This window comes from Ooceraea biroi, chromosome 9 (assembly GCF_003672135.1).
Source record: "Ooceraea biroi isolate clonal line C1 chromosome 9, Obir_v5.4, whole genome shotgun sequence".
In the NCBI taxonomy this organism is placed as follows: Eukaryota; Metazoa; Arthropoda; class Insecta; order Hymenoptera; family Formicidae; genus Ooceraea; species Ooceraea biroi.
This window is the reverse complement of record NC_039514.1, coordinates 12,737,419-12,765,319: the sequence shown is the minus strand read 5'-3', so window position 1 is coordinate 12,765,319 and position 27,901 is coordinate 12,737,419. Positions and strand designations below refer to the sequence as shown.

The following is a 27,901-nucleotide window of genomic DNA, read 5'->3' as shown; positions in this document are numbered from 1 at the left end:
GTGCCACACCTGTCTCTAGCCTTCTACTGAAAGCAGGTCCCAGCGGATCAACAACCATTGTTGATTTCGCCGGCGCGCGACGAAAATCGTTTCGGCGGCGATAATGCGCTGCATGCATAACGATGATAATAATAATAATAACAGCTCGCCCGCGTGGCTAATTGTACCATACGGGCGTGTTCCTTCGCGAATTATGCCTCTCATGCGCGCCGCGCGCACGCCTGTATCCTTTTTCGATTTTCTCCGGGTAATCACATTCAAATTGAATCCCACGGAGCGAATAAAAAATTAGTATATTCTCAATGTTAATACTAATGTTTGCGTTAATATTAATATAATTATATAATCCTAAAAGGATTTATATATAATTAACCTCACAGCGAATAAAAACTAATAAATTTTCGATGGTTTGCGTTAACACGATACGAATACCGAAAGTTTCAAAATCCTAAAAGAATTCATATATTAGGGGTGTGATTTAGTTTTGAGGGTTTTTTTGCTCAAAAACGCATGTATTTAAATATGATAATGAATGAATACCTTAATCAAAATATTTTCCTTCCTTTTCTATAACTTTTTCCCATCTTTCTGGCAAGAGATGGATTCCACCACGATAAAATCACTCTTCTTTGAGTTGATCCATTCGTCGACGAATTTTCGCACTTCTTCGAAATTATGAAAATGTGTATCCTCTAAAGCGTGTTGCATCGACCGGAACAAATAATAATCGCATGGAGCAATGTTCGGAGAATACGCGGGGTGCGGTAAGACTTCCCATTCGAGCTCTAATAGTGTTTGTTTCACTGATAACGCAACGTGAGGTCGAGCGTTGTCACGAAGAAGAATCACTTTCCGTCGTTTACTCGCAATTGCTGGTCGTTTTTGGTCCAATGCTTGCTTCAACTTGTACAATTGGTGTCGATAACGATCAGCCGTGACAGTCTCATGCGGATTTAACAGCTCATAGTACACTATCCCACCAAATACAGAGCATTACTTTTGAACCGTCAATATTGTGTCTCCGAGTGGATGTTGATGGTTCGCCTGGATCCACCCATGATTTTCTGCGTTTCGGATTATCAAAATAGATCCACTTTTCATCCCCAGTAACAATCCGAGACAAAAGACTTCTTTTTTTGCCTGGCGATCAACGAAATGCAAATGTTCAACCGGTTCGCGATGGCACTTTCCGATAATTCATGTCGAACCCATTTCCCTTCTTTCTGAATTTTTCCCATTTCATGTAAATGTTTCGTAACTGTTGTACGATCAACATTTAATGCTCTGGCAAGTTCTGAAGTGGATTGTGCTGGATTTTCGTGCAATAATGCTTGCAAATCTGCATTTTCAAGCTTTCTTGGTTGTCCCGAGCGTTCTTCGTCCTTCACATCAGTATGACCACTTTTAAAGCGTCTAAACCAGTATTCACACGTCTTAATTGATGGGGTAGAATCACCATAAGTTTCCACAAGAATTCTATAACCGTCAGCCGCAGTTTTCTTTTGATTAAAAAACAAAAGCAACGCATGTCGAAAATGCTGTTTCGGAAGTTGCATTTTTACGATGATATAAACACGACTGTTATTGCATCTATTGCTATAATGCTACTAAATGTCATGGATAATGTCAACACTGTAAGAAACAACAGTTATCGGAAACAGCTATTGGAACAAACTGACACTACAGCCATCCGTTGCAAAACCCTCAAAACTAAATCACACTCCTAATAATTTTGTTTTCGCTTTCGAGATCGTAATTCAAGATGGTTGCAATGGAATGCCATAGTCTAGCTCAAATCAAATTGCGGGGACGATCCTTCGCACGTACAATAAACAGTATGGTATGCCCGCAGATGTGCATTTGTGAAGATTAGACTATGTTAAGTTACATTCAGCTTACTGAATCTATGGTTATGCTTCGTGTAGGCATTTTACCTTGATTACCAACGCCCTAATGTGTTTTCCCCGCAAATATCGGTAAGGGATGCAGGTGAGGTAGCCTAATGGATAAGGGCGCCTCTGTTTGCACCGAAAATATTTGCCTTCGCTTTCACATTTTTAATCTTATCTGCTCTTGTTTTGGAAAATCTCCTCTATATTCGCGGCATCTGTTACCATATCAAAAGAAAAGAGGCGCTCTTATATTGGATAAGAAAATTTAGGTTAATAACCTGCAGTTGAAAGGTGACAAGTGTCGTGCCACTGTGCGTATAAGAATAAGTAAATTATTTACGTGTTTAGGCCCAGTTCCAGAACTTCGCGAACTTACTTTAACCGGAGTTTAACGATCGTTAATGAAGAATTCATACTATGTCCGATGCCCGATGTATGACACTCAATCCAACAGAAGAGTTCGTTTTCTAGAGATTTTACATGTGTGAATTCTCCATTAAACTCCGCCCATACAGCACCGATTAATACAGAAAGCTTTCAGGAAGGTTTTAAAATCATTTCAAGATTTCACATTTCATATGCAACATTTCTGAAAGGATTCCGCAATATGTCATATGAAATGTTGCAACAGAAATGTTTCTAAAACCTACCACATGCAATAAATTTGAAAAAATGTGAATATTGTAAAAAGTAAAATTATATATATATATATACCTAGACCAAGTATTCGATCTTTAGTGAAGCTAACCAGTTGACAAAAAAATGCATTATCTTCACGTATCCTTTTTTTCTTTCAAATATAAGTGTTGGTTGAACAGAGAATTATATATCTATATAATTCTTTCCTTTTAATCAACTATTTGGAGGAAGAAAAAGGAAAATATATAATATAAGAATGGTTCTTTGTCAATGTGCCAATTCACGCTTTTTAAAGAGAAACTTTGTGAATACTTGGTTTAGCTATGTATGTGTATATCTATATATCTTATATATATAGATATATATACATATCTATATACATCTTATATATATTATGTATTTTTTTCATTAAGCATATTTCAGAAATCATATTTATTATATTAATTAGATTGCAAATATTAAATAAAAACGTACAATAAAAATAATAAATACATTTTATATATAATTTTTATTATAACTTTTTAGTATTTGCAATCTTCTGAATACTCGTATAATAAATTTAAATATAATTTCTGAAGTATTTTCAATTTATTTTAATAAGAGCTTTGTAATTTGTGTGCAACATCATAGGAAAGTTTCAAAATTATTTCAATTAACCTTTAGTAATATATCAAAAAGATTTCAGCTATTTTAATAATCTTTCGGCAATATTTCAGAAAGGTTGCAGATTGATCTATACCTTTCAGCAACCTTTCTATAAGGTTTTGAATGCAGGTGTCGCGGACATTTTGCTATTCCGGAGTTGTCTCATAACTGTTGCAGAAACATTTTGCAATATTTATGAGATGCTTTCATCCGTTAGATGAAATACTTCTGAAATATTTCTGAAATGTTTTCGTGCTGTATGGGCGGTTAAAGTAAGTTGCGGAACTGGGCCTTAGTTATTGTTATTTACTATGAATTCGGTACGTATCTTCGCTCTGGTTTTATATCCGTAAAGTAAAGTAGCTCATAAAACGACCCGAGAATGTACAATAACTTGACATTCCGAAGGAGTTAGCCACGCTCAATGTAATAGCGCTCATGATAATGCGTCTATTCCTGGTATTCTATTCTATTTTATCTGTTTCTCTATTAGCTGCACGTTTGACTCTATTCCCTCTCCGTCTCACCCTCGACTGTCGTAAGCATGGCATTTTAGGGACGGTAATTGGAAGAAAGCTAAAACGATCCGATGATTTACGATTAATGTTAACGACGGTTAATGACATCTGATGAAGTTGACTCATGCATGAATGGGATCGCGCAGCTCGTGCCCGGCGCACTTTCGTCGCGATGCACCGCGCGCACCCCTTTCTCCGCCCTTTCTCCACGCTATCGCGCGCCGACGTGACGCGCGCGGCGGGGTTGTTCCATTTTCCATGTTTACGTGCCATTATTCGCGAGCGATCGCGCAGCGGTTCGGGACACGTGCACCGCGTACGTGTGCAGCAGTCTCTCGATCACCGGTTAGTCGTCGAGCGGATCTCGATCGGAACGGTCGGCCCATCGCATTCGCCTGATTGAAAAAGAGAGAGAGGGAGAAAGTAGGAATCTAGGAAAAGCACGAGAGAGAGGGAGAGGGGAGAACGAAGCAGCTTGGACGGACCGGCGCACCGTGTCGGCCAGTCCGCTGCGGAACGTCGCGCGTGTAGGACGTGTCGCGCGCTGCGTTTCGTGCGCGTCCACGCTCGTGAAACCGATTCGCGCGCCGCTTCATCGCACAGCCTCGTTGTCCCCGAGCGCAGCTTCCTCGCGAGGCTGACCGATCACTTTTCGATCATCGCTGTCGTCACCGCCATCACCGTCTCACGACGTGCTCGAGTTACCTGAACATCGTCCGCATCCTTTGACGTTTCGCGATATCCGCTGCAACGAATAGCGGGTCATCAGCATGGATCGATCGTCCAAGTTGATACTGCGGAAGCTCATCATGGACTTCCTCTGCATATTCGTCGGTAAGTGAAAGATTGCGAGAAATTCTGCGCGCAGAACCGTGGGACATCGTCGCCGACGCATTCCGGGCTGACAAACGCGTCAAACACCAGGCGAGATTGACAGTCGAGGCGCCGCGATGCGCGGCTCGTTTGATGTCCGAGCGCGCGCGCGTGCGCGGGATTTTTAACCTCGGAATTGGCAGGTGCGGTTTGTCTGCGGCGGTAGCACCGCACTCCCGCCGGCGATTACGCGCCGCAGACTTCCGCGAATTGTCCGCTTGTTAAAAGGAAAATACGAGGTAAATATGTATAGAGAGAGAGAGAGAGAGAGAGAAAGAGAAAGAGAAACATTGCTTTGAGAGTATAGGCGAGATCTTAGCCCTTATCCGTTCCGGAATGTAACAGCACTTGGGTTTTAATGGAGTCCCTTCCCTTAAGGGGATGCTGGAGCTGCTAGTAAACTATTTTTTCACTATAGCGATGGTAATTGCAGTTTCGAAAATTCTCTTTATTGCTTGTGCAGAATAAAAAGTCCTTTTCCACGAATGAAGCATAGATAGAAAGAAAGCCCGCTCTGCAGGACTTTATATTCAAAATGGAAAAAAGTTAAAAACTTGCATTTGTCTTTTCTAACTTTTTTCCATTTTGAATATAAAGTCCTGCAGAGCGGGCTTTCTTTCTATCTATACTTCATTTGTGGAAAAGGAATTTTTATTCTGCACAAGCAATAAAGAGAATTTTCGAAACTGCAATTACCATCGCTATAGTGAAAAAATAGTTCACTAGCAACTCCAGGATCACCTTAAGGGGAAGCTGGAGTTGCTAGTGAACTATTTTTTCACTATAGCGATGGTAATTGCAGTTTCGAAAATTCTCTTTATTGCTTGTGCAGAATAAAAAATCCTTTTCCACGAATGAAGCATAGATAGAAAGAAAGCCCGCTCTGCAGGACTTTATATTCAAAATGGAAAAAAGTTAAAAACTTGCATTTGTCTTTTCTAACTTTTTTCCATTTTGAATATAAAGTCCTGCAGAGCGGGCTTTCTTTCTATCTATACTTCATTTGTGGAAAAGGACTTTTTATTCTGCACAAGCAATAAAGAGAATTTCGAAACTGCAATTACCATCGCTATAGTGAAAAAATAGTTCACTAGCAACTCCAGGATCACCTTAAGGGGAAGCTGGAGCTGCTAGTGAACTATTTTTTCACTATAGCGATGGTAATTGCAGTTTCGAAATTCTCTTTATTGCTTGTGCAGAATAAAAAGTCCTTTTCCACGAATGAAGTATAGATAGAAAGAAAGTCCGCTCTACAGAACTTTATATTCAAAATGGAAAAAAGTTAAAAACTTGCATTTGTCTTTTCTAACTTTTTTCCATTTTGAATATAAAGTCCTGCAGAGCGGGCTTTCTTTCTATCTATACTTCATTTGTGGAAAAGGAATTTTTATTCTGCACAAGCAATAAAGAGAATTTTCGAAACTGCAATTACTATCGCTATAGTGAAAAAATAGTTCACTAGCAACTCCAGCATCCCCTTAATTTACACCGCGAAGATTGTAATGGGCCGGCTTAATCTTGGCCTGCTCAATGTTACTTATGGCCTCCCTTCGCGTGGGAGGCTACTCTGAAAATTTCATCTTTGCCATAAGTACGCGCACGTATATTTCCATGCTCGTCATCATTTGGATTAATGATAACGTAAGTAGAAGTAGCTGCACGTGCAGATAACGCGAAAATAGATAAAAGGGACAAACCGGGAAATCTAACGGATTAGCACTCGAGCCAGTGTAATCGTGCAAAAAAGACATGTAACTCGGATCCATTCCGCGGGGGGAAACATTCCACTTTTCCATCGTTATCGACCTTTATCAGAATAACGGCATGTCAATTAGTCAACACACATTGCTACGTTTCTCGAGGATATGTTTCACCGTCACGAGTACGCTGCGATAGAATCACATCGTTGCAACTCGATCGATTTCATCTCGCGATGCCAGCGACATAGTTTCCGCGAGACGATGCGGCGCCTGCGTGGTTCTCTGGCTACGTATTTAGCTTTAGATGTCCGATTCTCAAGTCGAGTGTTATATAATCATATTGCTCATGTCAACACATACAACGCATCATGCAAGCTACCTTGCAGTAATTATCACATGATGTATTATAAATTGAGCTTGATAAAGGACAGATCGTTTAGCGCTGATTGTACAGCCTGATTAGGCGATTTTTCTTTTGCAAATAAGCTTGCTGACTTTAAACAATCTACTTGTGCCGAAACACCATCCTTTCGAATTTGTTTTTGAGCAAAAAAAACTGATAATAATTTCGTTATTGTCGTGAACTTTTACGATTACATTTGAGGATTTCTGATTTAGATGCTTGGTTTTAATTGCACACGTCATAATGGTTTTTTCACGATAAAAGTCGCTGATACTGAAATTTTTTTCCTCATTTATCATCAAGATAAGGAAATTGCATGAAACCATGCACCGTGTCGGCAAGTTCGCGACAAACAGGCGGAAGGGAAAAACGGTCCTTGGACGTTTCCGCTTGCGCAATCGACGTTTTGAGGACACATGTTTTAACTGCTACATTATATACATGTATAGACGTATCGAGTGTACTTATTTTGTCCCACTTGCTCACAAACGAAAATTCTCCCCAGAGAAACGACAATTGAACTCCTGACCATTGCGTTGTTCGCGAGGCACACGAGTCAAGTCGGATGGACCAAATAATCCACTCTCGTGCAGCGTTTTCGCGGGGAAAAAACTCATCGGATCACCTACGTTCTCACGCTTACATGCGCACGTAAAAATAAACGTGCGCTCTCTAGTTCAAACTGATCATCGTGGCCGCCTACGACAAGACGACCTTGGTCTCTGGCTGACTGAGATTTTTTAACTTTTACCATTTGATGGCACGCACATTCATGCATGAAGTGCGAACACGCGGAGACGTTCGGCATGCTTGCTTAGAGTCATCAATTCGCTTGCCGATCCACTCCGACGTGTCGCGCGAAATTCTCGTGGGTCCAAGGCCAATAATCGGTTCCTTTCAACATTCGTTGGGAGTGGCGATCGGTCGAAAGGAGGAGGCTGTGAAAAGACTCGAAACCTGCGACGCTGGTTCGCCGCTCGTAAAGCGAGCGTGTATCGAGTCCATTCATGAGGAGATAAGTGTCGATTAGAGGAGCCGACTCTGCGGGAATCGCGCGCGCGTGCACCCTCTACCCCGATGAATATACATAAGTCTATTAAATTAGAACCTGTCCTCTCTTACCCCTCTTTTCCCTTCGTTTTCAGGCGAGTATATCGTTTCAATTATCTATTGACCGCGCGAGGAATTAATAATTATTTTGGGATAGTTGCTCTCCCTCTATCTCTCCCTCTTCTGCCTCTTCTGTCCAGCTCTCTTTCTCTCTGGTTTATTCGTTTTCTTTGTTTCTCGCGCGTCGATCGGTCGAAGATTTATGGTGTTTGTATTTCGCAGTTGCCTCTCCGGTTAATATATTGCGGATTGCAATTTCGTTCGCGGGCAAATTTATGCGGGCGATTGTCCGCGTGATATATAGCGCGTGTTACGTTGAAGTAAATCTGTCTAACCGGTAGCGGAGACGCCTCGTAGGTAGCTCGTCCTCGAAGGAGTTCTCGCTGTCGAGATTTCTTTTTAGCGATTAATCTATTCCTTGCAGATTTTAGCATAATGATAGAGGCGATAATGAGATGCAATGACGGTTCGAATAATTAAATAAAAGTAAACCTTGAAAAACACACGTGCTGCATTCAAATATCGGGTCTTTTTGCAATTCTTTTTGAAATAACGTCGCACGCGCCGATAATACTTAAAAGCGGCTTGATAAGAACAGACAGTACATGTATGATACTTTTTATGTTTATTATGGAAGTCAGCGTGGAGATAGCGATAAGGAAATACCGCCTTAACCAACTGCAAGGCAGCAGTACGCGATAATTAAGATGTATTATAGTGGCGTATAATGTTTTTATTATAAGCACGCGGAAAATACTTTGTTGCAAGCCTCTTCTCGCGACAAGCAAAGTATTTTCGAAGTTCACGTTGAATGCTTTCGACGTTTCATCAGATCAAATATTAACAAAACGATGTATAGATGTGCACAAACTGTAGAATTAAAGTGTCTTTATCCTTTGAAAATCAGTATAAATGCATCAGAAGAATTTTTTTAAGCGTTATTAAAATAATTAAGCATGAATGACTTACCATATATGTCACATATTTTAGCTGAAATTTTAATAAATGTACGAAGTTGTAATAATTTGCAAGTGTTCATGTCCGTCGTAAGTTACAATCGAAAATATTTAACTATAAAAATATTTTTAATAACATTAATAATATCGTTAATAAATAACATTAATATTCCGAAATTGAAAGATTTCCAGTTTGAGTTGTAACTAGTTTTAACTACCGAAATCTTTCTTTCAAAGTTTTAACGGCTCGCGAGCTTTTATTACAGTCTCCTAGTCGAAGGCACTTTTACTTATCACGAAGAGAGGGTGAAAAAACCAGATTTATGTTCTGGGGAAGTAAAGTTTCTCGCGAAACGAGTATGAGAACGTTCGAACCTATGAAAATTGAATATACTCACTGGCGAAAGAGACAAGCCGCGTCAACTCAATCATTTTCTAATTTCTTTATTATATAAAGAAATCTTTAAATATTCAGTTGACAATATTGATAAAAAGATGAATGAAAGTCATTATATGATTCGATAAATGATTATGAGATAAAATGTCGGGATAAACAACACACTTTGTAACAGAAAAAAAAACATTTTAAATATCTTATTTGTATTTACTTTTACTCACGACGTGAGTGAAAAGACGGAATTCCGCGAAACTGTATTATGGTTTTATCGAAAAATACAATTACTTTATCGGCAGATAGAAGAGGCCATCGGCTTCGCGTTGAGTCATCTGGTATTGCGCTGATGTACAAATCTGTAATGATGACGAAACGCGAATGCCTATACTATAAATGGGTGTCAAGGCGGGTCTAAATCTGTTACGTCGATAGTGCGATACGCATAATCGCGTATTACGTCTGTCACCATGAAAAATACGCTTACGTTATATATTATACATTATCAGCAATTATGCAATACAATGTCACTGTACTCTGAATACGTTGCATCCGTACGATAACATTACCGTGTATCATCTGGAAAAAAAGTAAAATATTCGCGATGATATCGAATTTATGATGACGACGACGAATTCTTCGGCGATCGATAACGCAACTCGATTCCTCGAATATGTGTTACTAAAATACAACGTTATAAATACGACGTGACGAACGCAAAACGCATTTACTTCTGTAAGCACCTGTAAAAATGGAATAATATTAAAATATGTTTTTACGATATTTGCAATTTCAGATTTGGGGTTTTAATTATCTCTGGGGCTTCTCAGAACAGCAATCACAAATTGCTTTTTATTATCCATTGGAATCGCTCTTGACCCTTTTCTGTCGTATCACAAATGATATTACGTCTGACGACTGGTAATAATATTATTCTTTTTTATTATGTAATGCAGAGAGAGAAAGAAAGAGGGGTGCAATGAGCTATAAATAAGTCGCGAGTTTCTTTTACGCTTTATTTCATACTTGATTCTCGCAGAGACCATTAGGCGGTGCTCATGATTATGAATTAATAAAAATGACGCAACCATTGCTGCCTACTCCTACGCCCCAGTAAAGATATCGAATTGTTTTGATATGTTAATACTTTCTTGAGAAAATTCAGCGATAAGTTATCTATCTGCGATACTTATGGATGAGAATACGTTGTATTTTTATAAATTTAACTGTATTTCCTTGTATTTAAAAATTCAATAACATTTACGTTTTAAACGAAAAACAGAATTGCAAGCTTTTTTACGAAATATCACGTAAAAACTGATAAATATTTAATTTGAAACATTCTAAAATTTACGCGATAAATAATTCATGATGTTCTCAGTTCAACTTTGCCGTTAAAAGAAAAACAAGTAAACGTGAGAGATCTCGATCGCACTATGTCGATATCGGTATGCAATGTTTTTTTGCAGCTTGTGAATTTTTCGGGGCCGCAATTTGGCTTGCAAAACACAGTCGACGGGCTACATAAATAATAAGCGACCTCGTACGAGCAGTTAAGTCCCACCGCTGCTCTGCGCGTACCATTTTGTTTTTGCTGAAAACGGCGTCACAATTATCTCAATAACCAGCTGCGCCTATGTTTTCCAGATAGTAGTGCAATTATTTGTAACGTATGCGAACAAATTTACAGAGCTGACAGGTGGCCGTAATTTCCCGCGGATTTTCCGCAAAACTGCGCGTCATTAATATATGCATCGACGACAGGTGCAAGCGCATTTCATGTTAAATATGAGAAAAAGAAACTACCGCCGTGATCGAGCAGAAAACATGATCGATAATTAGATGATACACAATTTTCATTTTAACGAGCTCTAATAACCAGCAGCTACGTGATCCTCGAGCGTTTGATAGAGTCTTCTTCACGAGAAGTATCGTTACGAGAATGGTATCCGCAAATAGCAGAGATTAACAGCATCCGTGGTAACGAGGTTGTTACAATAATTATAACCGAGTATAAGTAATTTCATTCGAATATCCTGCGACATATCGCTCGCGCGTGCACAGAATAAAATCCAGTTATATTTTTAATTCCGTGGACCCCCGTAATTATCGTGTTGCGGCGAATTTTTCCACGCGATCGAGATCGGTGTTTAAAAAATTGTATATCAAAGCGATCGAGCATGTAGAATGTGCAAACGCATAAGTGTAGTACGATATAGTGCGTCACTGAGTGTTCCAAGAGGTATTTGCACCAGAAGTATGCTGTAATAGAAGAGGTTCGACGATCCGGTCGAAGATTAAAGAGCATCTATTGAAAACAATCTATTGGACGACAGTGCATGCCATCCTAATTGGTGAAAGCACAACGTTATTGTCGCGTTGCCGCAACAACAAGTACAATAGATTGCATGTTAATTCGGAGTTCACGAGCCGACGTTCACTCCCGATTAGTCGATCACCGGGGATCGATGACTCGATGACGATTTTATTATTGCGATGACTGCATTGGGTACACAGTAGTAATGAGTTTGTTTTTCTCTACGTTTGTTTCAGTGGGCATCGCGGTGTTGATGTTCTTCCTGTTCGGCAAACCGTACAAACGTGGCTTTTTCTGCAACGATGAGTCACTCTCTTACCCGTATCACGGATCCACGGTTACGAGTGCGGCTCTCTACGTCGTCGGACTTTTCCTCCCTATATGCACGGTGAGTCATCGTTCGCGATTAGGTATGCGAGATTGCGTGTATGATCTACGCGCGTCACGATATACGCACTCGAGAGAAATCACCTGACGATCCACCGTTACGTGTAGAAGATGTCATCTGCCTCGCTGCGATTTCTCTCTCTTTTCTCTCTCGCGTGCATTTATCTGCTCGTACGACTCGACAGAAGTGCACATCGAGATGCCATCGCCATTTAGCGAATTGATTTAGCGCGTTGTTCTCATTTCTTATACTGGTGCAATATTCTCTTGTACAATTCTTATCTTAGCAATTATCTATTGTATTTATTTATATTTAGCAGAAAGTGCATTTGTTGCGCAACTCCTTTGCAAGTGTATCTCGCTAATTCTTTTGCGAATTTATTCTTGAGATAGTGTTTTTCCGTAAAATAAAAATTATCATAGGTATTCTTTCTAAATTATATTGGTAACGGTCATGTCAGTTTTATTCTTATTCAAGAATAGTTTGTCTTCCCCGCATACTTCCGTGTACATACTAAATGAACAATTTCAGGTACTTCATTGCAACAATTAACATTTCAGTGGATTTGTCTGTAACGTGATTGGAAATTTTGTTGCAGCAAAAGTGGAGAATAGTAAAATTCGAACCTGCTGTCGTGTCTTTGTGTCATTCCGTAACGGCGGCGGAGTGCTTTGTGCACGTCCGAATGATCAGTAGCAGATGCGATCGCGAGCGATCTGAAGGGCTTGTCGCGTGCCGCTTTTCAGGCTTCTTCTCACCCTTCTCTAGATGAGAAAAGTAACGACGAAGGTGGCGTCTAAGAATACGGAGCACACAAGTGATCGCCCGCTGTCCGCACATGTGGGTCGGCCGCAGAGAAAAGTGCGCTCGTTGAGTTTCGGTGGTCGTGGGAATCGATTTACGGTATCTGGAAGTGGTGCACGTGTACCGTCGACCCGTCGAGTATTTTTGCCGAGCTCTTTGAGAGCGTGAGGAGGATAAGAGGAAGATAGAGATGGCGGACCACCTCTCTTGTACGTGCACTTTCTCTATTTGCATCCTCGAGAATTGCACTTCACCGACGAGTACAGACGGAGCGAAGGAACTGTCGGTCACTGAAGGAAGCGAAGCATGTTTGCAGTTTGTAGCCGGCGTGGCAAGAGATCTTTCACGATACGTCGCCGTCACGTGACGTTCGTTTGTCGTTTCAGACGATCGGCACATTTCCGTGGGGTTTAGTTTGCGCCTATTTCGAGATTTCGCGTGTTTCCTCTTACTCTCGAACTTTGTTTAGAAATCCGTGCCAGCCAGCTTCGACGAATGCATCGAATTCCACTGTATGGATACCCATTCTAATATTAGATCGCGGTCGATCATTCCAAAATTAAGTTTTACTGCCGCATGTTTAGAAAATAGAAATAAAAAGTACGCTCGTTTTGGTTTAGTTCCGGTTATTTTCGGCCTTGCTACACGATTCTTCAACTTCGGTCGTAATCCCTGAACTTTCTTACACATTCATTCACATAAGAGAACTCGTGAGAAAGGAAATTCGAAAGTCATCGGGTAATAATCAGGTTCACCGTAACGCACGTGTATAAAACACCTTTTTGATTTTTTCCGGTTTTTGTTAGCGAACTCGAGATTCTCATTTCGATGTCAGGCCTTGAAAAAGGCTCGCCACTCTTCAAACTTCAGGTACCTCGCTTTGCTCTTTTGCTCTCTTTTCCTCTTCACGTCGCATGAAGTTCGAATTAACGCTGTCACCGCAGGGCGAATAATTTCGAACGTCGTGCATAATTCAAAGCACATGAGATTGCATGCGTGCGTGCGTGCATGAACGAGAGGAGAACAGAAAGAAAGAAGCAGAGAGAGGAAGAGGGGAGAGAGAGAGAGAGAATAAACACATGAGTTAGTCTCGTCAAAAGATGATCAGAGCACAAAGAGATTATAATATAATGAGAGATTAAAGGAAGACCGTAATTCCCTTCGCAGCAAGTGTGCGTCGCATGTTCGCGAGAATTATGCCCAAATTGCTCTACGCGATGATTCTGTACCAGATGATACAAGTTTAAGTACCAAATCTAAAAAGACAATGAGCTTTTTTAATCGTGAATTTTCAACTTCCAATTTTTCCAGTTTTATTTTTAATCCCTTGAATCATAATGTACATATCGATGATTTTTTTACATTATTTAGTTTGTTATCCAAATATACTGTTTTTTTCCTTAGGAAATCTGAAAAAGAAGTTGTCTCTCTAGAGAAGAGAGTTCTTTGCCAGTTACTGTGTAGTTAATTAATTTCGATAACATTTTACTCTTCGTCGTCACGTACTTCATAGGTCAGTGCACATAGTTAATGAACATTCTATTTTCCACCATCTTTGCGCGCTTCATAAACGTGCCATTCTCCCGTGGCTGTCGTAAATCTGGCAGGTATAATTACTAAAATGAACGGTAAATAGCATCTATCCGAGTAATGGCTTCGTCCGCCACGCCACGCGTGTAGGGCTTCCTCTCTCCTGGCGTAAGATATAGTCGCACGCTTATTTACGCAGCAGCAGAAGATGAAAGAGGATCCTTCTCGGATTCCACAATCGCCTTTACTTCGTTAAGCGGGCGTGCGTATTTTACGCTGGGAGGAAATGGGAAGTGATTACATCGCGGGGGAGAATACACGTCTCGCGCTGTTAATTTAACACGATAAACCGCGCGCGAGTGCGCGCGTGATAAATTATCGCGAACAAAGCCAAGATAAATCTCAACCCTTTTCTTTGCGCGTGGGATTATCTTGCGGCGTCGCGAAAGTTGCGTAGCTGCCTCGAAGACTTTCTTCAGGACGAGTTCTTCCTCGAGAAGGGTCCAGCTCGAATGTTCTACACATAAAGAAGATACAAACCCTCTCTCTCAAGCTGAACTTTAGGCAACCTTAAAAATTATGAAGCGCATTATCCATCCCGAAAAAAATGAAAAAATTAAAACTTAAAAATTTTGCTATAATAGAATAGGTAAAAATATTTTGAGGAAATTGAAAAATAATTGATATTTCAGAATCGGAAAGTGACAGTTGGAGATAAAGCGTCGAAAATGAAATGTCAGTCAAATGTCATTCAAGAATAAGCGCCGTTTTACATTGAAATTTACATTTCAAGTCATGTACTTGAACTCGTCAGTTAAATCTCATAGTTTGACTATGCTTTCAAAATAAACAGGTCGGACATTATTCAAGAATCTCAATATTGAATAGGAATGGTCCATGTATTTACGCAGCTATTGATCGCCCCGTCGAGAAGCAGCTATTATGCACCGGCTATCCGTACATAAAGCCATACATAGTTATCTACTGGCAATCTGGCTTCTGCGTTAAGCAGATAATTCCAGGCTGCACGATTTAATCCATCACGCTCGATTCGGAGCTCACGAGAAGAGGAACCGACCACATTTCAAACAAATTATAGCACTCGAAATAATAAGCAGCTTATCCTTTTCGCCTTCCCCTAACGTGTCTATTCATTGGTAGAGATATTCAGTTGCACAATTGATGTGCGATGTCTTCCTACGAGAGAATAAAATGTCTCTTCGGTAATTTAAATGCGGACAAACGGTACATCAATATTTTTTAATTGATATTTTTCGAAATTTTATTTTTATCTTGTTTATTGCATGTTACTCGATTGTTTTATATCGTTCTTGTTTCTTATTCGCTTATACCTTATTTATTTTATAGAACTTCTCATTATTCCATAGAAAACTCTTTGCGATTTTGTCTGGATAGACTGAAAAAAATTAGCAGTTGATCGATGATGTCCAACGTTTTTGACGTTTTGGCTAAGTAATAGATACTTTTTTGTAGCTATCTATCCGTATTCTTCATCTTGACATCGGCCGTCTCTATTCACCGGTATCTCTCGTACCTCCTACTTCGGCGTTCCAACGCGTGGTTTTATACGTTTTACAGGTACGGCGCATTCCTCGTACGAGACGGCAATCCGAGAAGGGTTCTCCCCTTCATCGTCCTTATTCTCCACTCGGCAAGGGATCTCGCGAGCCTCTCGCAGAGAGCTGGCCGCCTCTTTATTATCTACCTCCCTTCGCAGGCAAAACGGATTGTCCGCGCCCAACGTTACACGCTCCTCCAGGATTGGAGGAAGGTCCAGGCAGGACAGGTAGAAACGGACGGTCGCGCGCGACTCACCGTCGTATTTCATTCACGCATGCCTCGTGCACCCGGGCTCGTATCACCTGGCGACCTTTATCTGGGATTTGGCCTGGTTAACCCGGCTTTGGCCGGGAGCATGTCAAATCGGTACATCCTAAAGAGGAAGAGAGATGAAAAGAATGAGAGAGAGAGAGAGACTGAGTCTTTGGAATTTTCTTACAGGCTGAAAAGCTTGTAAAGCAATCTCGATGTGTGAGATCGTATCAGGTGCATCGTGCAAGCTATCCCAGGTCTGTCAGATGCCTGAGAGCCGATTCTTTCACGAAATTGGAGTCAGTCCTTCTCGAAGGAAACTCTGAGCGATAGTCAAGTGGCGCGTAGGTTCTTTCTAAATACTAGATGTTACAATATGTCTTCCTGTCTGAATACTGTATGTTACGATGTAAATATTTCTTCTTAGCAATGAATATTAGGTGCATAAATTTATTTAATATCTTTAATGTTCCCGTATTATTTTTATTACATTTATGATGTATCTATTATTATATTAATTTTGATTGATTTTTCAGATGCTTATAGGAGAGTTCCTATATGCGAGATACCATTCTGGACATACGGCAAGAGTGCTTTTCGGATACACTATACCTCCGTGGTTATGGAACGCCTATGAAAAGGTTTGCTTCAATTTTAAGTGTTACCTATCTTTTTTAAAAATTTTTCCTTAAAATTTTATATATGTTTTTATTATTAATTTTAAGTTAATATCTTTTTTAAACTAAAGATCTCTGATAATTTTTGACCAGCCTCAATTTCTTTTTAACTTTTATTTAATGAGACTACATAAAAATAATTAGTCCCGCGTCGACTTTTATTTCTCTATGTTTATTATAAAATTATTTTTATTGTAAAAAAATAACGTGTCGCGCAGATTGGTGTGTTCGGATTCGGCGCAGCCTGTACTGTTTTAACCACGGACATCGCTAAATACACCATAGGCCGATTACGACCGCACTTTATGAAAATCTGTGCACCTGAAGTTAACTGCAGCCTGCCTGAGAATCAGCACAGATATATCGAGAAGTTTACATGCAGTACAGTGGGTTCGATCTCGGCCAAGATGCTAAAGGAAGTCAGGTAAGAAACCCTCTCGAGATATGAGAACTAGTTCACAATTCTCTCATCAGGTTTACACGGCGATGATGTCTTAATCCTCAACACGAGCGTTATCCAGCTTCTCGATCTCGAATCATACGTGTCTCTTGATGTGTGTATCCATCTGTGCAACGCATAGATTATTCGTCATAGAATTATAAAAACATTCTATGCCGCCTGTAAAATTATAAAAAAAGTATAAAAAATTTTTACTAGATTAAAAATAATATATATTTGATCGTTAGGGAAAAGCTACTTTTCGCTAACTGTTAAAGGATGATATTCCTTGATGACGCGTGAGCGACGTGACGTGGACTTCCACTCGCGATGAATCAATAAAGTTTGACCGCGCGCGCTGTGGAATGATAGGACAACTAGCGTTTTATGGCGCCGATATGTGCGTCTCGCGGCTTCTTCGCGGCTTTATTCTCAGTCTCGGATGCGGCGAAGCAGCCAGCCAGCCAACCAACCAACAGATCTTCGGGGCAATACCCCGAAGCAGCAGCGGTGTTTGAGAACACGAACCGAGAGCTGTTTAGATTGCGTGACGGTAACAATTGCGTCGGCAATTACGGGCCACGAGTAAAGCGTGCGATTAAATGGAGAAGCAGGGAGGAGATCGTCGCGTTACGTTATTTTTACTTCATTAACAGCCTGCGGGCCTCAATGTGATAGAGAGAGGGAGAGAGAAAGAGACTGAGGGAAAAGTTTATGAAACACGAGAACGCAACGGTAATTTGCAGTAATCAGAGAGGGCAAACGCGGAAAGACATGGTCGTGGCTGTCGCTTTAAATCGATTCGATACGCCGACGCTTGACTTTCATTAAACGCTCATTGGATTATCAGTCGTTTGCCCGCTTGTCTCCCGCCTTCTCCTTATCGAGTTATTTATACGCGTCCTTTTTAATTGTGGCGGTATTCGCTTACGTTTGCTTGCTCGTTTTGCATACGGATCGGAAATTCGAAAAGGAGATCTCTTAAGAAACTTGACTTTTCAATAGAAACGAAAAGTACGAATTTCTAGGATTTGATAATACAAATTGCTTCGGATAGCTAGACGAGAAATTATTCGATATTTTCGCATTAATACAGAATTTAATCTAAAAGCTTAAAAAGAATTTAACCGAATTAAAAATCATTGATTAAATCGCGCGCGTGCGCGCATTAATTGACTGAAACTTATTTTCTTCAGAAACATCCGAAAGATCTCGTTAACATCGTTAACGCCGCTCTCCATTTAGTTCTGGCAAAACTCGAGCTTTGTCGTGTCTCTTCCTGAATTCCGCGTGTGCGGGCTTTGTCGCACGACCAGTGGGGAAACCTTTTTGCGCGTCCCGGATACACGTACCCCGGGGGCCGGTTTTAACGGATATGCGCGCGCACAAAAAGAGCCACGGTGGCGAATGACAATGAGCAGCGCTCTACTCCGAGCTCCACCGGCGATTCGCACGAGCGAGATTCACGTTAGATCGTACAGTTTTCTCTTTTTCTCATTTCGTTTTCTCTCCCTTGGCCACGGAAGCCCCATTACACGCTCGAATTATCCGTACCCCTCTTGTTGTCGTTAACTAACAATAGCGATTACCAATGATTCGAAAATTCGCACGTTCGATTCCCATCCCTCGTCCCATTTTTCCACGCGGCCGGACTTGCACTCTATCGGTCGAGCAAACGTGCAATTTTTCAATTTACCGGAATTAACTTAGCATATCTTTGTCTCTTTTCAGATAAGTCCTAAAAAAGAGATAAAGATATAGTACCTGTCGGGTAAAACTTACCAAAAAGTTGGAACAATCGGCCCTTAATGTTACGTTTCTATATTTAATTGTGTGACTCGGCTTTTCGTCGAAATGGAAGATTCCGCAATTTGTCAAGGTAACACCAATTTACCTCGGGAAAACGGTACGAAGAACACATTATTTGCCTGACGCAACGTAAAATTCGATTAGCAACGCGTAACTAACTTTAGCGCTTTGCTAGATAGTGAATCGCGTTAGTAGAAGCGAAGGGGCAGATCTTCCGTAACGTCTCAGTCGCTTCTCCTTTTGGCACGCGTGCGATTTTCGTCTTCAATTTACCGCACGATTCACAAAGTGCGGAGAGCAAAAAAGGGACACCGCGAGAGATAGGGCTCTAGGACGAGCGCAACGCACGCAGAAACGTGCGAAGAATTACGCGCCGCTTTATTACTCGAAATAACTCGGAGCCCACCAACGTGCACCGACGTACGTTATATGTCATTATCTTTTAGAACTCACAGGGAAACGCGACTTGTGGAAATAAGCATCCACGACTAGCGAGGCCGGTTTCACATGGATGGACCGCAGACAAGAGAGAGACTCAATCGAACTTTCCCAGACTATTATAGAAATGCTTTCGGGGAAGTATACCGGTTTTCGGAAAATTACCTGGCAGACTTTCCAATTTTTTGACATCTTCCCGACGCACGTATAAAGTGCCAAGCACCGTTCCGTGATCGCGCCGAAACCGCGCGAAAGCAACTTAACCCGGATTCGCGAGATTATCCATGCGCCCGAGAAAAGAGCCGTATCGAGGGATCATCCTCGATTCTCTCTCTCCGCATTCGGTGATCGCGGTAGGTTCCAGAGTCCACAAAACGGAGTCCGCAATCGGGGGCCCGCGCCAGTAGCACTATACGAGCTTACGTCACGCGTGTTCGCCTTTCTTCTCTTCTGTCGTTTTCTTCCTTTCGTGTTCCTCTTTGAGAGAGACAGAAAGAGAGAATAAGAGAGAGAGAGAGAACGGTCGAGTGAGTGTTATCGTGCAAGTGAACAAAAAGAAGGGACGGTCTGTGCGTTATAACGAGGCCGGAGTACTCCCTTTTGGTACCAAGTACACGCGCGTACTCGACCGTATCGTCATCTGCCCTTCGCGCGGGCGGCTGGCAGCAGAGACAGTTTTACGTATAGGAAGATTTGAGGAATCGGAACGAGATAAAGAGACGGGATGCCATACAGAGAATTCATTCATTGGTCCCTCCCGTCAGGGCCCTCCGTCGTCCTCCGTGCGTCCGTGGTAGCCGAAGGGACCGTGGCAAATGAGGAGAAGAAAGGAAAGACGGGAAGATGGAATAAACGAAGGGCGGAGCGCAGGACTCTGATGGCCCTTACTGACCCGTCCATTTACCAATGTCATCTACCACAAATCCTCGAGACTTACATAAGTGCGCGGAATCTAGAGGACTCGAGAAAACGGTGGCCGTGCTTTCGTTCCTTGATTGCCACTAGTGAGCCCTATCGTTACACCCTCGAGTTTATAATGTCAACGTTGAGAGATATATGTACATACGAGATCCCGCCGACACTCGACATCTAAAATCTCTTTAATCTCGGACGAATGACGTAAGATTATTCAGAAAAAGTAGCCGATGACGCGCCAGAGCGCGGCTTATCTTAATTATTACACAGAAAAAACGGAAGAACGGAACGATTGGCGGTTTAGCTTTCCGCAAAATCTTTTTCAAGTGGCGCTCGTGGAAACGATATTGCACGTTGATTAATATAACCGTAAGAGATCGACTCAACCCCGTCCCGAACGGAGAACCGACAGCCAAGCGCCGTGCTGCAGGTCCTAATTAACGCAGCACGTCCTTCGGATCTTTTTACGAGCGGCGCATCTCACGGCGGAGGGAGCGGACGGGGGAGAGCACAAGTATCGAATCTCTCCCTTGCGCCCTTCCGGCATTTTTTGCTCGTGGGATCCGCGGCGCGGCCTTCTTCTCCGTATTCCCCGTCCCACGGCTACGTGCAGCCTCTGCACGTCCGCGATCGTAATCGGCACGCTACACGCCCCGGAATTAATCGCGATAAAATTAATAGCGGGCCATTACGCGCGTGTACGCGACGATCACGATCGCGAAGGAGAGAGTTAGGACCTCTCGTCCGCTCTTTCTCCCTCGCTCTTTCTCTCTTTTATCCTCCTGCACAATACCCGGGATAAATGGGATTTATTTGACACGGCACGATTGATCGTTTCAGATTATCGTTCCCCTCCGGTCACTCATCCTTCTCGGCCTACACCATGCTCTACCTTGCGGTAAGTAAGTTCTTAAGTTACACACACGTTGTGTGCTACCATTGATTTGCATACGTACGGGCCGGATGCGTAATCATTCATCGGCCTAATATGAGCGTGTCGATCCGCGCACGATCTCGGGATCTTCGATCGTAAAAACCGATTTGCATAATTTAATGTACGTTAAGGATGTTACAGATCGATGCATGTTCGTAATCGAGTCAGTGTGATAATGATAGCGGTGATTACGAAACTAGTTTGAATTACAGATATGGGAAAATTGAGTCGATCGTGTTCATCTTACATCACTGCACTGATATTACTATTATTTATTATATTATTACTATAATATAATGTGTCTAATAAATTTACAATAGCTACAAATTTCTTATGTCAAATATCCCGATAATCGTATTCTCTTTTGTGAAATAAAAACTTGGTACCTTTTAGATGTATCTTCAACTGAGGATGAAATGGAAAGGCAGTAAACTGCTTAAAAATTTTCTTCAACTGCTTTGCTTGCTCATGGCCTGGTTTACGGCAATGACGCGAGTTTCCGATTACAAACACCATTGGAGCGATGTACTAGCTGGATCCACCCTCGGCGCGATTAGCGCTTTAATAGTGGTAAGTACATCACTTTAGTCAATTCTTATTGCATGTCATTTATTAAAAGAAATATCGAAAGATGATAACAAAATATATGAAAAACAGTTTTCTCTTAAAGTTGTAAAATTAAATGTCTTAATATTTTGGACTACTCTTCAAGTTAAGAATCTACAAACTAAAGTCTTGCTTGTGTTTTAGACACTATGTGTGGCAGATCTCTTCAAAGAGGAGAGGCCTGGTCCCGCGGAGAAGCACCGATCTGCCGATTACGAAGCGGAGACCGGCGTCGGTGGCACACAGGTGAATAATGGCACTGCTAATTGCAACTGTTGACCTAATGAGCTCGCTCTTCGCTTGCTGACCGCAACAAGGCCGTGACTGTCTTCTAGTTGGCTCCGGGAAGTTAAGAAGGTCCCCGGTTTTCTCGGACAGCGTCAGATCCGATCTCGTCCGGACGTGTACGTCGGCGTACAACCTTCGCCAGCCGGACCTTCTCCTTAGCGCGACCGAGTCTTAGACCTTCAAGAACCACTTTTCTAATTCCAAGACAGTAAACTGCCGGTTTTTGGGACCGTTTCTCGACGAGTACCGCATCTCTGCCGAATTTTCTTCCCTGACACTGTTACGTATAAGCGCGCGTCAACGCTCTGTGAATGTTATACAGAAAAAAAGATGAAGAGGGAGAGACCGAGAGAAGGAAAGCAAGGAAATGCGACGTAGCTGGAGCTTTGCGAATACTTTTTATTTCGTTGAGCTTTGTGTGACCGATCATGTAAAATGTATCCGTTGTGGAACGCGGTATACTACTTTCTTTGCAGCGAGGAGCGAAAGTCTCCTTCTACTTTATTACGCCTTTGTCTCTCAGCTTTTAGTAGTGCTGAAAGAATAGATGTACGCTTATGAAGCCTACGTTCGTCCCGTCCAAGTGACGTCTCTCGCGTCTAATAGGCGGAAGATCAGAATATCTCACGCCCGTTGCGAAAGGTTGATTGATACTTGGTTGAAAACGTGACGAAAATTATTTTTGTATAGTCGATATATTTATATGATGTTTTATAGATGATAAAGAGGATGTATTTATTTCTTTTAATTGCATAATGTATTTATCATTAACGGGGCGGATCGGTGCTTTAGTACTTTTACGCTTAACATGATAGAATCGAAAGATAGAGCGAAAGAAAATGGAAAAATACATTACATCACGAATAATGGAACTTTGACGATTAAAAATACTATTTTTTATTACGTTAGGATACATGATTTAATTAGTATCTATGTAATTTTTTATTTTATTACTTGAACGACATATCTGTGTCATTATGCTGTGTCATTAAGAAGTATGCACAGTACTTCAAGAAAGTTTCGTACTAGATTATATTTTTTTAATAGATTAAATTTTCTTACCGTGTTATACATACGTTGGCCTATTCTGCAGAGCAGATTATAATAGAATCACAGACGTTATGATGCGTACAGATTGTAAAAGAGACTCTCGGAAAGAGATGTTAATAATATTTAAGATTTTATTTGATTTCGATCTTTTTCTGTGACTACTTCTGTGGCTCAATCGCCGCGAGAGTAGTAACTATGAATTATCAGTGATAACGACTTGACGATGACGTAGTGTTATAGCGACAGTGTTTACTTATGGCACCTTCTGATATTATTTGATATATTTCAAGAATTCATATACGAAGGATAGATGAATTAAAATATTATTTAATAAAATATTATTTAATTAAAATATTTAACAAAATCAATTGCAAAAGATTATTTCTACGAATGTTATGTAAATATTTAACATTCGAGTTAATTAAGAATTAGTTTCATAATTTCTAAATTTTATTTTACTTTTTCTTATTTCCAATATATACAAATTAACTTAAACGCAACTTATAGGAAACTATTTAAATAAAAAAAGTTAATATAAAATAGATTTTGTATAATTGTTTTTAATTCATCTATCTTTTTATAACAAGAATACTGTCGTTTATTGTCGATTTTGTTTAGTTTTGATCAGTCTCTTGCTGGAATGTAAGATTATTTATGAATTTATACATAAATTAATAGATGCGTATTCTTACGATATAGGAATTATCGCATTTTGTCGACTTTCTAATGACTTTTTACAACGTTATCCAATACGCGAATATTTACGGAAGATGCACACATTATTAATCATGGAATTAATATTTAATTAGTGTAGACAATACATGGTATATGGTGCTCTAGAATTGTAATTGTAATTAAATGTATGATGGTAATCTACTGCAATTTAACTGAAAGTATTTGGTGACCATTATAGAGTCACGATACGAGAAACTGCGTTCGTACATTGATATATGTATATACACACACACACATACATACATACATATAGGAAGAGATTATTTATTTTATAGGAAATTATTATTATATATATATACACACACATCGTTACATATATGTATAAAAATTCCGTATATACATATATATGTAGTATCAGATATAGATATATATATATAGTCGGATCTTTAATTATTCGTTATCTCGATTCGAGAGCAGAGCTCCGAAAATTGTGACCGTGAAAATTTAATTATTCAGACATTCTACTTTATTTGTAATATTATTAATATTTGTTTCCTTCTTCGCGTGCATAATAATACGATTATGTTTAAACAATATTTTTTAATTCACAATCTTAAATTTACGGGCTTTAATAGACTTTTAATTAATTAATTTTTTTCAGATTTAAATAACGAAGCATTTATAATTTATGAATCGTAATAAAACATTAGTATTCATTCGAATGTAAGTATAATATATCGCTTATTCCTTTGAAACTATAATTTCAGATTTAATTACTAAAGTATTTAAAATTGAAGACTGAGAAGTTTTGTAATAAATTATTTTTGTTTTTAAAGTTTCTCTTAGGAGAAACTTTACTCCATTAAAAAATTAATTATGAAAATTAAAATGGGAATATCTAGAACTCCTTACATATTTAATACTAATCTATATCTGAACGCTCTAATCTCTACGTAAAAATCGAACCATGATATGATATGGTCACGTTATCTGTCGTGAATTTGAGAATCATTCGATCCGATTAAACAATCAGTTACTATTCTCTATTTTTAGATATGCTATACGTACCGAGTAGATTACGTATATCTGATCGCATTAAGAAGTAGCACAAAATGATACAAACGGTAGAAATGGGATCATACTATTACGAGACCAACGTTGCTCTATTAACTGTTCTCAGCGTATAATCTGCGCTTAAATACACTCATCGAAAACGCAATTTACATTACAATTCTTGTAAAAACTTTAACCAGGCGTCGGAGACCGTTGCTCCCGTCGTCGTTTTATTCCGCATAACATCAACAATTATACATCGGCATCGGCAGCTTCGCCGATAAATGCTGTACAGTAGGAATAAATTATTGAATTATGAATCGTACGTCGTGTTGCGTCCTTGATTTACATTCACATCATCAAGAGAAAGAGAAAGAGGGACGATTTTGCCGCCCGCTGCGATCGCTTCAAGATAAGTCCCGCATCCTCCCTCAAGGCAGAAGGCGAGCACCTTTCACGGCCGGCAAGCTATTTACGATCAATGTTTAAGCGAGTCATTTAGCCGATTTAATCCCTGTAGCTGTCCGTCTCAGCAGTAGATTATCTGTACGTGCGAGCCTCAGCTGTACAGAAAGTATTTCTAGGCCTACTGGTCATTCTGCTAATTTTATATGTAAAAATATATAGCTTTCTCGACGAGTGTGAAATTCAAAGAACACGCGAGAGGAACGAAGATGCGAGTTGCTATTCATGAACGTGTTTCAACGTGTTACATTATCTATCATCTGTGACACGTGAAATTAACGTTGCTTCTTTTGAAACGAAACACGAAACAGATAACCGTAATAATATCTGTGATTAATGCGGGCTTCAAAGTGAGATATTCTATTTTATATTTACTTAATAATTTTATGTATACATATATCTGTGTATATTATAATATAATAGTTATTATAAATGCAGATATAGACAAGCCATTTTGCATAAGAGTAGATTGGAATTGCTTTTCTAACTGATTACGGAGCAACTGTAAGTATGTGAGCTTGGCAATGATTGTTGATATTAATAAATCGCTTCAACGTATGTGCATGTACACGTGTTATAAATTCTATTTACGTAATGCCGCATTACAGGTTGCTTACGGACAAATCATCTATAATTTCAATGGGCTAATTACGGCACCGCTTATAACGCATTATACTTATTAATCACGCTTGTATTCATGTCATGTATTTATTTTGTGCGTAAAGTGCGATGATGCATTTGATTATGCACACACTTACTCATTCAAACTTCAAATTATATTCATTTAAATACGTTTTTAAAAAATTATTAAACTTTAATATACGAGTATAATTAATAAGCATTGAAATAAATAATTGTAAAAATGTACATTATACCATAGTATATATATATTTACATCATACATTATACATTCAATCATCACACGTTATTTTTTAACATTATATAACACATTAAATGAGTTGCATTACGTATACATTATACAAATTGTATAATAATTTTTATAACGTAATCGTGCAGCTTGCATGGTTTATGAGTAACATATAACATATTCTACATATCAGTTTTTATGTGTAACGTTCATATATCATTCCTTTTTAATTTCGTGATTGTGTGAATAAGAGTTTTTATTTTTCATCAATCTAACAAGATATTTCTATTAATTACAGGATGAATCGAGCCCGCTGCAAATTGGAATGCAAACATACGGCGGAGTCAATACAAGTGTAGAAGATTCCATGCATAGACGTGGTCCCAATTAGAATTCTGGAGCACTCAATATAACGATAAATGTAACGTGCTTAATTCTGCTTTGTTTTATAAATTGTCTTTAAATCTTCTTTACGCGAATAGAATAGAATATCAATCTTTTGAACTCTGAAAACTGCTGATTGCAGTTTAGATACTTATATATTGTTAGATAAATGTATATGTATCTGTCTACCTCTCATTTCTTTTTGTATGTCCATTGTACCTGTACAAGTTTATAATTTATTAAAAATATTATCGAATTATGAATTTTATGGAAATAGATATTATATAGAAGAATAGTTTTACGAAAAGTAGTGTCAAAGATGTGTGTACAAATTTATATAAGAGGAATTTATAATATATGTGTTCATACATGTATAAATAAAAGGTAATAAAATTTTATAATAAAATTTTCTTATCAAGAATTATTAGTATAAATTTAGTTGCGTGTTTTCAATGGAAAAGTTTGTATTTCAGCAAGTTTTGAACGTAGTTTAATAAATTTTAGGATTTTGTTAGATATAATTCTTCACATTTATACGAATCTTTTAACGTTATTTTTTATCATATAATAATATGCATCGCAAAAATCATGTTTTCGCACAAAAGTATGCAGATAGATAATCTTAAGAATATTATTAGGAAAACATAATCAAGTAACAAACTGAAGTAATCTAAGAATTTAAATTTAAATTAAAAATTGAATTTTACTCTGAATTAAAATTCTGTAATTACGAACTCGTTCTAATTAGCACTATAAATGCACTACTATACTATACTATGTACTATAAATGCTTTAAAACATTTTCTATCCGTTTTCTTCTTTAAAAAAATAGAAAGTGTTTTAAAACGTTTATAGTGCTCAGTAAACTGCATCCTAAATTCTTAATATTAGGTAACATAATTTAACAAAAGATGATACGATACTTGACGTAAATTTTTAAAATAAAATTTTTTCCATCCATTTTTACACAATTCTTAGTAATGATATTAAACATACGTTTTTGACAATTTAAAACTTAAATTCAAAACTTTAATCTGTCGCAACTTGTAATGTTATGACTTTAAAACATTATTCAATAATATTTATTAACTAACAGGTAGGTATTTTACAAATTATTTGAATCCTTGATTCGTAATAAAACAGCAGATTTAGCAGCACACAGGTACAAACAGTGAGCGTAACAAGTGCAATACATTGTGGATACGTGTAATGTGCTCGATTTAGTTTTACGAAAATGAATTCAAACGTGCCAATCAGTGTAATGAGATAACATGTTGCTATATCACGAGAAAAATTACATA

At 39.2% G+C, this 27,901-nt stretch overlaps 1 protein-coding gene across 2 annotated transcripts; it reads left to right on the top strand.

Moving 5' to 3' along the window:
* The first annotated feature begins 4,014 nt into the window (after positions 1-4,014).
* On the top strand, positions 4,015-26,978 carry LOC105279547 (putative phosphatidate phosphatase). 2 transcript variants are annotated; one of them, XM_011339405.3, is made up of 8 exons: positions 4,015-4,528; positions 11,681-11,832; positions 16,536-16,640; positions 16,895-17,100; positions 21,118-21,175; positions 21,605-21,781; positions 21,962-22,063; positions 26,515-26,978. In XM_011339405.3, exons 1-8 carry the CDS (start codon positions 4,465-4,467, stop codon positions 26,605-26,607), a joined length of 957 nt encoding a protein of 318 aa, XP_011337707.1. In that variant the 5' UTR covers positions 4,015-4,464; the 3' UTR covers positions 26,608-26,978. The 2 variants fall into 2 exon arrangements, with proteins under 2 accessions (XP_011337707.1, XP_011337708.1); XM_011339406.3 differs by lacking the exon at positions 26,515-26,978 and adding an exon at positions 22,153-25,208 and having other exon boundaries at positions 4,019-4,528.
* Positions 26,979-27,901: the final 923 nt, after the last annotated feature.